The 16,438-nt window shown below is 38.7% G+C and overlaps 1 protein-coding gene across 4 annotated transcripts in view; it reads right to left on the reverse strand.

Annotated features, from left to right (window-relative positions):
• The window catches only part of GTF2A1 (general transcription factor IIA subunit 1), a 42,608-nt gene extending 26,608 nt beyond the window's left edge, over nt 1-16,000 (reverse strand). The window contains exons 1-3 of one of the 4 annotated variants that reach the window (XM_081048260.1): nt 15,503-16,000; nt 10,855-10,956; nt 1,618-1,819 (exon numbers count right to left, since the gene is read on the reverse strand). In XM_081048260.1, coding sequence (XP_080904386.1) covers nt 1,618-1,819; nt 10,855-10,956; nt 15,503-15,532 — 334 coding nt within the window. In that variant the 5' untranslated portion in view covers nt 15,533-16,000. Of the gene's footprint in view, nt 1-1,617; nt 1,820-10,854; nt 14,202-15,502 lie in introns of those variants that run through there. The other 3 variants (XM_081048261.1, XM_081048262.1, XM_081048259.1) reach the window with 3 other exon arrangements.
• Nucleotides 16,001-16,438: the final 438 nt, after the last annotated feature.

Genomic DNA, 16,438 nt, shown 5'->3' on the forward strand with positions numbered 1-16,438 from the left:
AAACAGTTACATTAAAATAAACTTTTCATTTATCTTCATTTTCCTCTCCAATAACAAGATGTACAAAACACAAGTACCCAGGAAGTTGTATAAGTGAATACAGTAAAGTGCCCTTATTTGCAAAAGATACATTCCAGGACCCCCAGTGGATGCCTAAAACCACGGAGAGTACAGAACTCTAAACATTTATACTATGTTACTTCCTGTATCATACCTATATAAAGTTTAATTTATAAATTAGGTATAGTAAAAGATTAGCAACAATAATAGAATTACAACAATATACTGTAATGAAAGCTTTGTGAATGTAGTCTCTTAGCAAACGAGCATGAATTTCTTTCTCCTTTTTCACAACTTCATGGACAGAGGATCTGTTCTTAGCACAAATCTTAGCAAGCTCAGCATACAATTTTTTTTCTTTCCTTATTAAGTCCAGAACTTTCACCTTTTCACTTAAAGAAAGCACTTTACAGCTTCTCTTTGGCATAGCCAACATCAGTACTCTTGCCCTTTGGGGCCATTAGTAAGTAAAATAAGGGTTACCTGAACACAAGTACTGTGATCCCACGACAGTCAATCTGTTAACTGAGAGGGCTACTAAGTTACTAATGGGCAGGCAGCACATACAGAATGAATCACTCGACAAAGGGATGATTCATGTCCAGGCTGGAAGGAGTGGGACAGCTCAAGATTTCATCATGCTATTCAGATAGCCACGAAACTTAAAACTTGTGAACTGTTTACTTCTGGAATTTTCCATTTAATATTTTCAAACCACAGTTGACCACAGGTAACTGAAACTGTGGCAAGTAAGACCACTTATAAGGGAGGACTAGCAGATGTTTGTCAAGACAAAATACTTACTATATGGAATAAATCAAACTTCTTAGCCTTTACAGGGCCCAGATATTACTCAGTTGTGAAATGTTTTAAGAGCTACTTCACAAAGCCTTTATAAGGCTTCAATGAAACAAAATCAATAAAATGACTTGCATAGTACAAAGTAGAAAGGACATAGCACTTGTTTTTTAAACACTTTTTTAAGCACTTTAAACACTTGTTTTTCTTAACTTTAAAAAACCAAGTAATATAAATGAAGATGTTATACATTCACTCTTCACTTAAAAGAAATCTAATTCAACTTAGATTTACATAAATTACTAGGGAACTGAAATTTCAGATTGCCAAAGTATAGTTACAAAAATCCTCCAGTGTTTAAAATATACTTGTAAAAACTCAATTCAAATATGACTTTGAAGGAACAAAAAATTTCATAAAGGAAGTAGCTAATGATTTTACCACGTAAAACAATGAAACCCTTAGTAAATAAACCTTTAGAGATCTTATTTGAAGAAATCCACCATTATGCAGCTTTCTCAAAAGAAAGTATCAATACACTTATCTGAATATCATCTTAGGCTTTCGATTAGTAAATTTCCTGTGTATCATTACTATACAAATAGGATCCACATTTTATACAAGTTTATATATAAATACACATATACATATGCCGGTACCCTCTCCTCAATGGATAGGAGAAACCCAAAGTATTTCTCTTCTTTGAAAATGATGGATTTCACTTCCCAGCTGTAAGCAGGAACACATATCCAGTCTCACCTTGCTGTGATGCAGGAATCAGGACCTGCTGGGCCTGTGCTTGCTGAGGTACTGACTGCTGCGGCTGGGCTTGCTGATGGTGGTGGTGGTGATGCTGCTGCTGCTGGGTTTGATGCTGCTGTTGAACTTGCAATAACAGCTGCTGCTCTTCTGAATGAAATCCATCTACTGCCCTAGACTGCATCAGTTTATTCTCCCATAACTAAGGTAAAGAACATTAAAAATTTCTAAGTGAAAGTCAGGGAATATAACTCTAAACATATGGACAAAACATATTTATTAGTCTGTTTATAAAATCATTCCACTTTCAAAACTGATACAACCACAAAAGTCAACCAATCTCTAATTCATACCCAAGTATATGCAATAATAAAAACTAATTTTTAAAGCATCAAAGGTCATTTTTGCTGCGAGTACTGACGAATCTGTTTCTTTTCTATTTATCTTCAAAAAACTTTCCATGGTAATTCCTTAGTTACCAGGCAGTTTCATATAAGCAAAATTTTAGTAATCAAAGATAATTCTTTTTAATATCAAATCTATTATTAACTATTTTTATGAAAATCTTTCCTTAATACAATGTTTTCTAACTTTTAAACAACACATACAAAACACAAATACATCTTTTCTGATTTGACCAATGAGAAACATTACAGAGGCAATCCTCAAGTCAGAAAAACTCAACTTTCCATCCGTCCAATCCTACATAAGGAAAAAGAAACAAAAATGCCTAATGCTTTTAGAGGTATTCCCAACAGTCCACACTTCTTGAAATTCCCTTCCCTCTTCCATTATGACAAGATTGACAATCTTTTTCTGCTTATCCACTTTTATTTTCTCATCTCACCCTAAGACAGTTTCTGTGACATGGAAAAAAAAAGAAGTGGGTAAAAGGAAGAAAAAGAAAATATTCACAACTATTCATCCTTTTCCCTACCACATGTCTTATCCAGGTAGTGTTCAATCTAGAGAGTCTTGATTCTTATAAGAAATTGCCCAAAAAAGTCACAAACAGTTCTTAAATATATAAATGAAGTTTAATTCAGTCATTTTGTACACAAGGATCTACACCTACTCTCTTTTGTCCCCTAGACAAATATTGGAATATTGCCTAAATCACCTGAGGCTTCTATCAAATCCTTTAAGAAGCTCCTACTGCCACACTTACAGGGATTTTTATCATCTTCTGACACTTCCAACGAGATTATAGAAATCTAGAAACTCCAGATTTGTATTTATGTGCTAGTAACAGTTTCAGCACATCTCTAATGTAATGAAAAATAATGAAAAGGTAAACTCAAAGTCAATCAATTTCCCAGAGCAACCACTTCCCTAGCAGGCTCAGTATTTAGCCTTGCCTGAAGACTATTCTTACAGAGACAGTAACAATATCTATCTCATGGGCTGCTGTGAGGACTAAATAAGATATCCGTGTAAAACACTTATCAGTCTAGCATAAAATCAGTGATCAATAAATGTCAGTTCTTGTAATTATGGTGGTTGTGATATTACTTGCGTAACATAGCATCACACCAGATCAGGAACCCAGTTAGTTCTGGTTTGGCCACTAATTAGCTTTGTGGACAAATCATTTCTCTTTCTTGGTCATTTTTCTCATATAAAAAGGGAACAAGTTGAATTAAATTATAGTTCTAAACTCACTTCCAGCTAATAACTCTAAGTCTCTGCAAATCCCAAACTAAAACAGCTAGGATTCTTCCTAGGGTAACAAAGCACTACTTCTTGAGAGCCCAAGTTGTGCCACATTCATCTATGTAAAGTGGGTAGGGTACCTAGCATAGCACAGTACCAAACAGGAACCTATGCATTCAATAAAACACATTCTGACTAATATATTAGGTTGGTGCAAAAGTAACTGTGGTTTAAAAAGTTAAAATATCTGCAAAAACTGCAATTACTTTTTTAATATAAAATTTTATTGGGGACCAGTGTGTTTCTCCAGGGCCCATCAGCTCCAAGTCGTTGTCCTTCAATCTAGCTGTGCAGGGCGCAGCTCAGCTCCAAGTCCAGTCGCCGTTTTCAGTCTTTAGTTGCAGGGGGCACAGTCCACCATCCCATGCGGGAATTGAACCGGCAACCTTGTTAAGAGCTCACGCTCTAACGAACTGAACCATCCGACCTCCCCTAAAAACTGCAATTACTTTTGCACCAACCTAATATTATACAGTATCATTCCCCAACAGTCAGCTGTCACCCTAACCTTCCATAATTCTTTTCCCCATTCCAAAACAAAATGAAACCTAGCTTCTTGCTAAGCCAAAAATCAAGGTGAAAAAAATTGTACATTTAATTAATGCTTTAAGAAAGTTTTTAAGTCATAATTTTCTAAATTTAACACTTCAGTTTTATCACCTCCAATTGGTCTACCCACTGCAATATGACCCATCACTTCAACAAAGCTGACATAGTAATGGCAAATATTAATGAATTCATATTATGTGCTGCTAAGTACTAGTTACCACTACTCACCTAACCTCCCAAGTCAATAACCTATGAGTTAGAATCCACTCCAAAATACCATTATTTTTGTCAATTTCCAAAGCGTTGTTCCAATCTATCCCTATTATTATGACCCTAGTTCAAGTCCTTTCCTCCCACCAGCACTACTGCAAAGTGTAATGACTGAGCTCACTGAACTCTCCACCTCAAGTCATACATTCTATGAATAATTGTGGAGTATCTCCTATATGCTAGACACCATTAGTGGCATTGAGAACAGAGTGAGCAAGTCTGACAAAAGTCCTTGTCCTCACAGAGCCTACATTCTAGTGGAAACTTGTCCTTCCAATCGACCCTCTATAAATCAGTGATCCTCAAAATGCAATCAGGGGCCCAGCCAGCGCCAGCATCACCTGAGAACTTAGTAGGCATACTAATTCTCAGGCGCCACCCCGACCTAAGGAATCACGGAATCAGCAGCTCTGAGGGTGAAGCCAGGAATGTGTTTTAATAACCTGTCCAGGTTATTCTCATGTGTGCTCAAGTGAGAACCACAGCTTTAAAAGTCCAAACCAATGCTTTCAAGCTGCAGATTGCAACCTTTTAATGGGTCGTTGAAAGTCAGTATGTACTAACCATTATCACCCCAATAAATTTTAATTTATAAAGGAAGGAAGGGAGGAAGGGAGAAAGAGAAACGGAGAAAGGGAGAAAGGAAGAAAGAAAATAAATCAATTTGGTGGGGTTTTTTTTGGGGGGGATGGGAGGTAAATGCAATCAAATCAAGTCAGACTTTCTGGAACAGAAGTTTAAAACTGCATAATAGCACTCCTCCTCACTCTAAAGACCAAGCTCCTCAATATCACATGTTACCTACTCGATTGTTACCATAAATTGTATTCTATTTCCTTTTGGGGCGGGGGGTTTGAGGGAATCCAGTCCCTCTTTCATGTTGTCCTATCTCTCTCTACCCCTTTCAGTTCAACTCGGTAGTGTTTCTGCTAAAATAGCATTCTCAAAACTCTTGTGGGTCTCCTGCGCATGTCACAGGATTCACTCCATTAGACAGATGGTCCTCCTGGATATTTCCTGGATAATCCCATCTCTATCCTGGCTTCTGCTGAGATGGCTAAGGGGATCCATGAGTCACACACCTAAATCTCTATTTTTATATTTTAGCTTTTAAAAAAAATTTTTTTCAGTTACAGTTGATGTTCAATAATATTTTACATTAGTTTCAGGTGTATAGTACAATGGTTAGACATTTATATAATTTATGCAGTGATCCCCCCAATTAGTCTAGTTGCCTGAATATAGAATACATACCTCCTGTCTGAAGCTTAGCAAACTACTCTTTATGATTGACAGTCTTCCCTCATAATTCCCAAAACAAACGCAAATGTTAAAGTTACATAATAGTCTCAAAAAAAAAATCCCTCATTGCCTCTATATCTTAAGAGATATTTCTTATTGTTAGAAATATTGTTATACTTTTCACACTATTAAAGAACTCCTTCAGGGTAGAGACTATATCTTATTCAAGAGTTAACAAAATGACCAAGAATTTACCAGATATTCAATATTAATTCAAAGAAGAGAAGGGAAAACAAACTGCTGTTTTCTAGAATGGTTATTCTCTATAAGATGCTACTGATATTTTGGGAAGGACAACTCTTTATTGTACGGGGTAGTATTGCAGGGAAGTGTACAGAAAATGTAACATACCTGGCTCTAGCCTACTAAATGCCAAAGGTACCCACTAGTCATTATGATAAGCAAATATGGCCCCATACATTTTCAACTGCTTTACGGGGAGGCAAAGGAAAGGGGTGTTGGAGTAGTCCACTGAGAATCTATATTTAATAAGTACCAAATACTGCTCTAGGTAATGTGGAAAATACAAAAATAGTAACATACCAATATTTAGCAGTAAGCTTATAATGTCAAGTTCAAATTAGTTGATGTTTTATTTCTCTTCAATTTCACTTTTTACATAATTTTATTTATCAAAATGTTCGAATTTTAACATATTAACTGTTTAAAATAAACAATGTAATACTGTTTAGGCAGCAGTCATTCTTTACACGACCGAAGACAACCAAGAATACTGAATTGTTATTTATTTATTTTGCTCAGAAAATAGGAAAAACCCTTTCCCTCTTCATTTATAGTACTCTTTTCCCCAACACAGTAGCTATTGTTCCTGGCGCCCAACTTCAGCAATCTCTGCCAGGTCTCTAAAATTAGACATGGAGAAAACTCATTTTCTATTCACCAAATGATTCAAATGTACATCTGTTGTATATCATGGTAACTAGATCAATAGTGAATTCTTACTGTGCACTCTATAAATACTTTATATGCACACACTCATTTTTCATACACACACAAAAAATCATCTATAAGATTGGCATTATTGTTATCTCCTTTTTACAGAAAAAGAACCTAAGGAACAAGAAGTTAGGCAACTTATCCACCACTATCACCCGTTAATAACACGCAAAACTGGGGTATCATCCAGGCAGTCTAACTCCAACATTTGCAGTCCAGGGCAGACCCTAACAGTAAAGAGTGAATGTCCTTTAAATTTTGTACCTTAGGCAGCTCGCTTGCCTCACCCTAATCCCAGCTCTAGTCTAAGTCTCTGATCTCTAAATTCTACTGTTGCTAGTATCAGAAAAGATCTAGTCACAACTCTGGTACCTTCCTTTTTTACTGATAAGTATTGTATATGTCATCTGGTGACAAATGGCCTAGATTCATGTCTGCTACTTGCTAAATGACCTTGGCAAAGCACATTCCTTCTGAGTTTTTTTTTGACCTAGAGATAAGATTTATTGCTTCCTGGAAGTATGCTGGGCTAAAAATTCTGAAGGATTCTCCTAATTTCATAAAACATCTAGTTTCTGGATAAAACATAAGAGAACTGCATTTCTGGGCTCCCTGGAAATGATGTCTGGGAACAGAGCTTTTCCCAAGGACAAATGAAGTAGAATAATAGATTATTATTTAACTTATGGACCAAGTATTTATAACTAGAGTATATTTAGAATAGTGGTTCTCAACCTGGGTTGGTTTTGCCCCCCAGGGCTTTTGGCAATGTCTGGCGATATTTTTGGTGGCCAGAACTGAGGGGTGTTACTGGCATCTAGTGGGCACAGGTCAGTTACGCTGCTAACATCTTACAATGAATAGCACACCCCTGTACAACAAAAAATTAACAGGTCCAAAATGTCAGTTAGTGCAAAGGTTGAGAAACCTGACCTAGAGGCAGATAAAATGAGTATCAGATTTGTCTTCAATTGAAGAAATTCTTCTCACTTTGTTTCATTGAGAAGAAAGGCTATCTATGTTTTATGCTCCCATAGTACTTCCTGTTTGGATAAGGGTAGGTCTGACAGTCTAGAAATCAGAATATGATTTTATCACTCACTTTAAAGAGGATTTTGTAGACTGTCATTCCCACCTACGTCACTCACAAATCCAAATTACAGTTTACACTGAAGTATAGGTTTTCTGAAAATCAAGACTATATTTTACGTCTTTCCTGTCTCCCATAGTTCATTCACACATTAAAGTAGGCCCCTAGTGTTTCAAGAGATAACCTCAAAAATTGGTTTGAATATTTTTAATAACCTCCCTTCCTGCATTATCTAGATAAACCTCAAACTACATCTACTCTCATTACTCATCTAAATTCATAATCTAATTCACCATTGTATCCTTCACAGTCATATGGAAACTTTAGATAAGTTTGTGAAATGGCCAGAAAGGGGGGAAGAAGGGGCTAGAGCTAATGACAAAGTCCTCTATAAATTTCGTGTAACATACAAAATTAATGTTAATTTCTAATTAGCAAGAATGTCTAAACCTGCAGGATCCAGTGTAATAGCCACTAGCCACACATGGCAATTGAAACTGAAATTAAATGAAAATTCACTTCAGTTCCACTAACCACATTTCAAGTGCTTAAAAAGCCACACGTGGCTACCATACTAGAGAGCACAAATATAGAACATTTTCATCACCACAGGAAGTTCTATTAGATAGTGCTGGCTGTCAAAATGTTAAAACTAGGGCACCTTCTGGAAATTCTAATGAGATCCTGAAGAAATTGAGTGCAAAGAATTAAAATAATGAACTCATTTTAGTCTTAACAGTTTTATTTTTAATCCAGTTACAACCCAGAATAAAAAAGTATGCCCCATTTAAAAAACAACAAAAATATTAAACTACTTTGTTCCGTGATATTCTGCAGTCACATCTGTTATTAACCAGTCAAATTAAATATTTAGTGAATGCCAACCACATATGCCAGGCACTGTGGTAGAACCTGAGGATTCAAAGTTGAGTAAGTCACAATTTTTGGTCATTAAAAACTATTAAACAAAAAAATCAGCCTATCACCTATAAGACATATAAATGTATTATTTATATTATATATATATATAATATATATAGTATTATTTATATTATATATAATATATATAGTATTATTTATATTATATATATATAATATATATATCTTTAAAAAGTTAAATGTAATAAAAGTACAGGTGGAGCTATTTGGTCTCAAAGACAGCCATTCCATTCTCTTTGGAGAGAATGCCTTGATTCTAATGGGACCAGTAGAAAAAAATCAATTCCCTAAAGCAAGAGTAGGTAACAAGCAACCTGGACTGACCACTAGTTTGACATATGGTAAACTAAAGTCTTTGGGGCTGATTTTCTACACCTACGAATGTTGTACCTTCTACATAAGGTCGCAGAACAAGGACAATTATAAGATTATAATATAAATTGTAAATATTCACTCCATGTAACACAAAAAAAATAAAAAGCAAAAAGAAGCTTATTCTCTTCCTATTCCTTTCCCCAAGATACTTTATGCTGTTTGAACAGTTTATGTGGCTCTTCTTACAACTCATGTCTCAGAGTTGGCATTCTTTCACTCGTATTTTCAGCTCCCTACTCTTCAGTTTTAGTATCCATTACATTTTTCTCAAGGTAAATATAAATATCTCATCTCACTTAAATATATATATTTTTCCTTTCTCATATGGGTAGATTTTTACTGAAAACGCGACAGAAGTTACCCACAACGCCTAAACACGCTAAGACATATTTCATGACCACAATAAATTTGCTTAAAAATAATAAGTTACTGAATTACAGCCTCCACACTTCTACTGAATGGATAAATAAGACCACAAGATGTTTCTTAGCATTTATTAACTGTGATAACTTATTTGGACACAGCTCTAAAGCATCTCAATACCCAATTTCTAAGCCAGCAGTTTTAAAACTCTTTGGTCTCAGGATCCTTTATCAGTTTCAAAAATTACTGAGGACCTCAAAGAGCTTTTGTGAAACTGTAAAATGTCTTTTAATGTTTGCTAAGTTATTTAAAAATAATATATCCATTACATGTTAACATAAATAACATTTTTAATGAAAATAACCATACGTGCCTAATAAAATTTAGTGAAAAAGTGGCTTAAAGGAAAAGAGCTGATGTCTCATATCTGCTTCTGTGCTCACTTTGTCATTTTGGTCGAAGTATACGAAGAAAATCTGCCTTCCCACAGCTAAGTAGTTAGAAAAGGACAAAGCATTTTAAGTGATGGTTTCTTAAAAGTCAGCTGAAATGCAGAATCTGAAACCATACACCGATGAACTTGAGATACTCTTAGATTAAAATCCATTAATTTATCTTTCACTTTGAAGGGCTTCTGCAACATCATGCATTAGTCACTTTGAAAATGTGAGTTCAGTGCATAATGCAGTTATTCCAAATGTTAACACATTTTTTCATAGAATATCAAACAATTGCATTTCTTAATATCACCACTGATCTTACCTTGACCCTTAAGTAAACATCTTTCTAATAAACAGTGCATCAAAATGCAAAGAATTTTGCTGCATATGGAATAATTATCTCAAGGAAAAGCACTTGTGCATTTGAGGTGACAACTGAATCACTTTTTTTCACGAACACAACTTTTACTAGAAATGTGACAAACTATGATTATTCAGACTTGGGCATGTGGTCAACTTCATGGACCCCCTGAAAGAGCCTGTGGGGAAACCCAAGGTGTCCACGGACCATACTTTAAGAAACACTGTCCTGAACAATAAGGCAAAAATATTCCACAATTTCCTGAGTCACCATAAACTTCAGGAAAACACAAATGTTATATAAAACTATCTAAATATTTCTGCTTAAATCAAAGAGACAAAAAGCCAGTCCCCAAAGTAAAGTACATGATAAGCCCCACATTTGGCCCATTTAAAGTATCAGAGTCAAGAACATGAACTTCTTTCATCAAGCACTTACTCAATCTCCACAACATAAACACGTCAGAATACAGATACATGAAGACTATAAGAAAGTAAAGAAACAAAAACAAACAAAAAACACCTTATAGGTATGTCAAGTCATTAAGCCCATAAAAGTAGAATGTTAACCTGTCCGTTATAAGAGCTAATGCTATTGCTAGGCACCGTGCTAAGCACTTTATATGGTTATTACATTCAATCCTCAAAACAAACCTGTAACATAAGTACTCCTAATTCCCATCTCATATAAGGAAACTGAAACATAAGTAGTTTGCCTAAGGTTAGAGGAAGAGTGGATGAGAGTTGGGATTTAATGCGAGCACCCATCACTTAACTATACCGCCTCCTGAAATCAAGTCCAATGTTCATCCTACGGAAAAATTGTGGATTAGTCTCTGGCTGAAGAGAATGTTAAAGGGGGGAGGGGCACAAACTCACAGTTTTCAGTTCCATCAGAACTTGTTCATCGACTCCATCATCCAGAAAGATGTCTCTCACATCATTGATAACATCTTCAATCACAGATCGATACAATTTAGGCTTTAAATGAAAAATAAAACTGTTGAAAAATATCATTTTTAACATATTAAATGTGTAACACATTTTCACAAATTCAATGTTATACAATAGTAATTTTTCCAACTATCTAAAACTTATTTCAGAAGATATCATTTTAAAGATATGGCTATCCTAGTAAACATCATTTGCCTTAGTTTTAGAGTGAATTACCTGATGACTGCATATTTTAATAGAAGTTTAAACACTATCTCACGCAGTTTATATACACAAGATCCTTGTGCATACAAAGTTCACACAATTGCCAGTTATAATTTCCTGTGTTGTTGTAGTCAAAACACCTAATGTGATCCAATAATAGCTTTCTTGGTTGCTATGTTTGGTTCCCATTATTCCTTATTTGGTTTGACCCCTATTATATCTCATCACCTTGTCACTAAGTCTTAGATTTTAGAGAACTTTGTGTACTACTGTTATTTGCCTGGATATAATCTGAACCCAGTAACTATTCAAATTTTAAAAGTCGCCTAATTACTGTTTTTGTTACCCAGTCCATACCTTTAAGTTATCCCATTAAACTGTTCATATACCCACAACAACAGGACTCAGAATCCCAGAGGAACAAGGCACTGATCTTTCCCAGGATTTCTCTCCTACTACTACCACTCAGATGATGCAATGGAACAGAATTATGAACAACCTCAACATTACTATTATTATTATAATTGGTATTACTTGGAGGTGGAGGGGGAGACTGGCTTCTTGGGGGTTGCCAGAAGGATAAAATGAGAATAGATGTGAAAACACTTTGAAAAGTATAATGTACAGGAGTCCCCCCTTATCCGCGGGGGATATGTTCCAAGACCCCCAGTGGATGCCTAAAACTGGATTGCACTGAACATTATATATACTAGTTTTTCTTCTATACATACATACCCATGATAAAGTTTAATTTATAAATTAGGCATAGTCAGAGGTTAATAATGAACAACAGAATACAACTACAATATACTGTAATAAGTGAATGTGGTTTCTCTCAAAAAATTTTGAAAAATTTCCAAAAAACTTCTGACAAATTTAATACCTTTTCCATCTTCACTAAGAATTTTCATGCACTGTGGCCATAACTTTTGCAGTTTGAAGTCTGAGAGCAAAACTAGCACACATTTCTTTGCCCTTCTCGACAATTTCCGGGATAGATTTGTTCTTACCACAGATCTTAGCAACCTCAGCATTTGATTTAAAAAAAAACATTTTTTCGTTCCTTATTAAGTCAAACCCTCATATTTTCACTTAATGGAAGTACCTTATAGCTTCTCTTTGGGCATATCCAATTGCCAATAGCACTGTTTCACTTTGGGACCATTATTAAGTAAGTAAAATGAGTGCTTCTTGAACACAAGCACTGCAATACTGCCACGATCCGTAATAAGAGGGAAGCATATACAGCATGGATACTGGACAAAGGAATGATTCACGTCTCCGCAGTGCAGAAACAGGAGATTTCAAATTTATGAATTGTTTATTTCTAGAATTTTCCATGGACTATTTTCAGACCTCGGCTGACTATGGGTAACTGAAACCACAAACTGGGGAGGGGGGACTACTGCATTTTTCAAAAACCTAAAGTTGGAAAACAATTTGCCCAACCCACATCCTATTTTTAACCTGTTAGACAAAAAGAAGTTTGCATGTCAGAGTGATAAAACTAGAGCTGCCTCATTATAAATCCTATCCAGTATCATAGAGTTAACGTCACATCTTTTTTTAAGGCTTTGTCATTATTTGTGTTCTTGCTTAAGGTTCAAGTTGCTGGTTACCCAATAAAATCAAGGGTTTGCTCTCATAAGCAAATCCAAAATAGAAGCAAATGTTTCATTAGCATCACTATCAGCAACACTGCTATCACAGGGAACTCTCTAAGAAAATGTGTCCCTGCCTAGCCAAAAATACAAATGAGTTCCTTTGTACAATTTACCTCAGCCATTAATAACTACTTGTTCCTTTTCATTATAACCAGAAAAACAATTCACACATCTGGGTTCTCCCTTTGCTGCTCCATTAACTTGCTTTTTTATATTGCTGCATCTGCCTCTGCGAACTTCATGTATAAAATGTGCATCTCTACAGTGCTCCTAATTTTTATTTATTTTTTTAGTGCCTCCTTATTTTCACATTCTGATTCTACTACCACATATAAGGAAACTGTATCTATGGGTATTATCTTATCCATAGTGATTTAACTACTGAATTACAAAAACATATTTATAAATGGCATTATAAAGAGTCAGCATAATTTTAAAATGGTAGTATCAGTCTTAAATTGATCATATAGATTACTTTTCCATCTAGCTAAATGTTTTGATGTTTCTGAAGTCAGTCACTCCTAATAATCTCCTGCTTGGAGATGCAGACATTTATAGGTACAAATGTGACTTTCTTTTGACACTCCCAATTTGATGAATCAACTTTGCTTTAAGATCTTGCTTGTGTGCCTTAATTAATCCACAACTTGACCACTTAATGAATTCATAAGCACCATAATTGAAGGAAAATGTGTATTCTTCGTAAACGATACGCCTAAAGAATAATTTAGCGGAATTAAGTTGAAAAGCCCTCAAAATACTGATGTTTTTAAAAGTATGTGGGTACACAGACACTTTTTGAAATAAGCAATTTCCAAATTATTATTCAAAATGCTAAACTTTATTTGAGCTGAAGTTTTTGCCTTTTATGAAATACAAACCAGGAAGTTTGCCCTGGTTTTCAAAAAACAGGTATTTCCAAACTTTAAAACTGGTAAATTAAAGGACCACGGTGGCATTATCTAATGTTTAATTAGAAGATTCCTTTCAAAAATGTTATATTGGTGCAATATTTGAGAGTTGAATTTCTATATTGCATATATTAATAGCCAATGCAATAAAAACACTACTTAGAATTTTAATTTTTGTTTAAATCCACTAAGCCCTCTCATTCCTCACCATTCTTCTATACATAAGTGTACAGTGGACGTAACGTCGTACCTTGAAACCTAGGCATTAATTTCTTTGAAAAGCTTCGTGTCATTGATATTTATTATAGGAAAGCATCATGAAACACTAGGAGCTGTATTTCTAACATTTCCAAAATACTTGAACAAATGCTATCAAAAGTCCTCTGCGACTAACAGTTAATATAGAAGGCATTTTTTTTTTAAATTCCCGACAATAATGCACACATTTCCTAATACAAGAACAGACATTTGAACTAAAATTCTCTTTAAAAACAAACATAAATATAAAATATTTTTAAAAAGGGACAGCAATTCTATTCCCCCCCTAGCAAGGACGGCAAAACGCAAACACTGCACCCAAACAAAACCCTGGGGCTCCGAAAGCAGCCTCGGTTGGATGCGGAGTTACAGCAGAAGATGTGGAAATAAACGGAGCGCTGCACGCGCCCGCCTCTCGCCCAGGGAGCACGCACCTCCCAGCCCCGCTCTCAGCCGCTCTCACTATTTAAAGCCGGATCTGGTGTTTAAATGGAGAGGCGGTGACGTAGGCCTGAAAAGCACCTTCCCATCCTGGCAGAGTCTATATTAGAGAGCGGCAATGGCTCTATATAAACAGGGCAGCCAAAGGGAGGAGGACCACAAGGCTCAGGGACTGAAAAGCAGGGTAAGCGGCCGCAGCCATGATGGATCGACCCGAGTCGCCAACGGTACGGAGTCGGGCGGCCGCGGGCTTGTCTGCGGCATTGGGGACCGGGCAAAAACGTGTTTTTTTTTTTGTCACAATAAAAATAAGAGTGGGGTGGACTAGTGATCACACTGCGTTGGTGACTGAAAAGGTTATTTATGTGACTGCTTTTTGCAAACCTACGTGATCGCAAGTAACCAAACAGGGAGAAACGGGAAGGAGGAGGCAAATTTCAAGGCAAAGCGGCGGCACTTCGGCCACTGCAGGCTTTTTCTTTTTTTGTTTGCTTTGGTGCTTTTGCTAGTTGAAGATACGACGGGGGTTTTGCTTCCCCTTCGCCATTTTATACCAATTCGGAAGGAACCGAGATCAGTGCTTTTCAACCTTCGTCCTCTTTTTGTAAACATAAAATGGCCCCAGGGAAGGCTCCCTCACCGCAATCGCCAGAAACACCCCAAGTAACCCCCACGTCGCCGCGAGCCTTCCACCGCGCCAAGCGGACCCCCGGGCGGGCTCTGCAGCGAGGCTGCTCGGGGGGCGCTCCAGCCAGCGCGGCCGGACCCACCGCGGAGCCAGCGGCCGCTGCCCTCCCTCCGTCCCGCGGCCGGGCTCCGGGAGCGGGGCCGCGCGCTCGCCACGGCCCAACGGCCTCCGCGGCCCCGACCGCCCCGCGGCGCCCCCGCCCTCCCGCCGCCTGGGGCCCTCGCTGCCCGCCCCCCCGCGCCCGGCGCCCCGGCCCGCTCCGCCCGAGGCGGGAAGCGGCGGCGGCGGCCGCGCGGGCGGCTGAGAAGAGTCGAGGCCGGGAGTCGCCGCCGTCCCCGCCCCCGCCCGGTCCGGCCGTTGCTGCCGCCTGCACGAAGCCCCCGCCGGCCACCGAACCACGTCCTTACCACGGTGTTTGAATTTGCCGAGTTCGCCATTTCCACACACAACACAAATAAGAGGGGGGCAACCCCAAGAAAACAAGATGAAATCGAAACCAAAAAGCGAAAAACAAAAAAAAAAAAACAGGAAAAAAAAAAAAAACACACCGGAGGGTGACCCAAGCCACCGCAAGATGGGGGGAAGATTTTTGAAACAAAATCGGATCCTGAAGTAGAGGGGAGCGGTGAGAGGAGGAGGGGGGCAGTCCTCCCGGAGCTAAAAAACCTCGAGAATCGCCCTTAAAAAAAAAAAAAAAAAAAAAGCCACGACCCTTAGGGGGCCCGGGGGGCGTTGCCCGCTCCCCACCCCGTGCCAAGCAGGGAAACCACCACGTCTCCGCTCCCCGCGCCGCCGCTGCCGCCACCGGCTGCAGCTCCAGCCGTCCGGTCCGCCCGCTTCTCCCCTTTATATAGCGAGCCAACGAGCTGCGCGAGCCGCCACCACCGCCGCCGCCGCCGAGAGACAGGGCGGAGGGGGAGGGAGGGACGGAAAGGGCGGGGGCAGAGGTGGGCGGGGCTGAGCGCGAGACACCGCGAGAGCCGCGTCGTCGCGCGCTCCGGAGGTAGGCGGGCGGAGTCCCGGGACTGGAGTAGTGAAGTCAGAGCGCAGCCTCCCCCAATCTCGCGTGATCACGTGGTGGGTGCCCAGGCGGAAGTCTCCCGCGGCGCCTTTGCAATGCAGAGCCTGCAAATCGCTGGAAGAGGCGTGAATTCTGGTGATACTCGAGTCCAATGCCGGCTGGGACCGCCTCCCGTCAGGCGTTTCTGTTCCGTCCCGCTGGAAGAGCTAGGAAATGTGGAAGGGGCGGCGACGGCTGCCTCGTTAAGCGCGGCCGCGGAGGATGACCGGTCACGTGGCCCACTTCCGGCCCCGGGCGCGCGCGGACTGAGGGCAGAGTTTTC

Source organism: Rhinolophus hipposideros, assembly GCF_964194185.1.
Source record: "Rhinolophus hipposideros genome assembly, chromosome: 5".
Classification (NCBI taxonomy): domain Eukaryota; kingdom Metazoa; phylum Chordata; class Mammalia; order Chiroptera; family Rhinolophidae; genus Rhinolophus; species Rhinolophus hipposideros.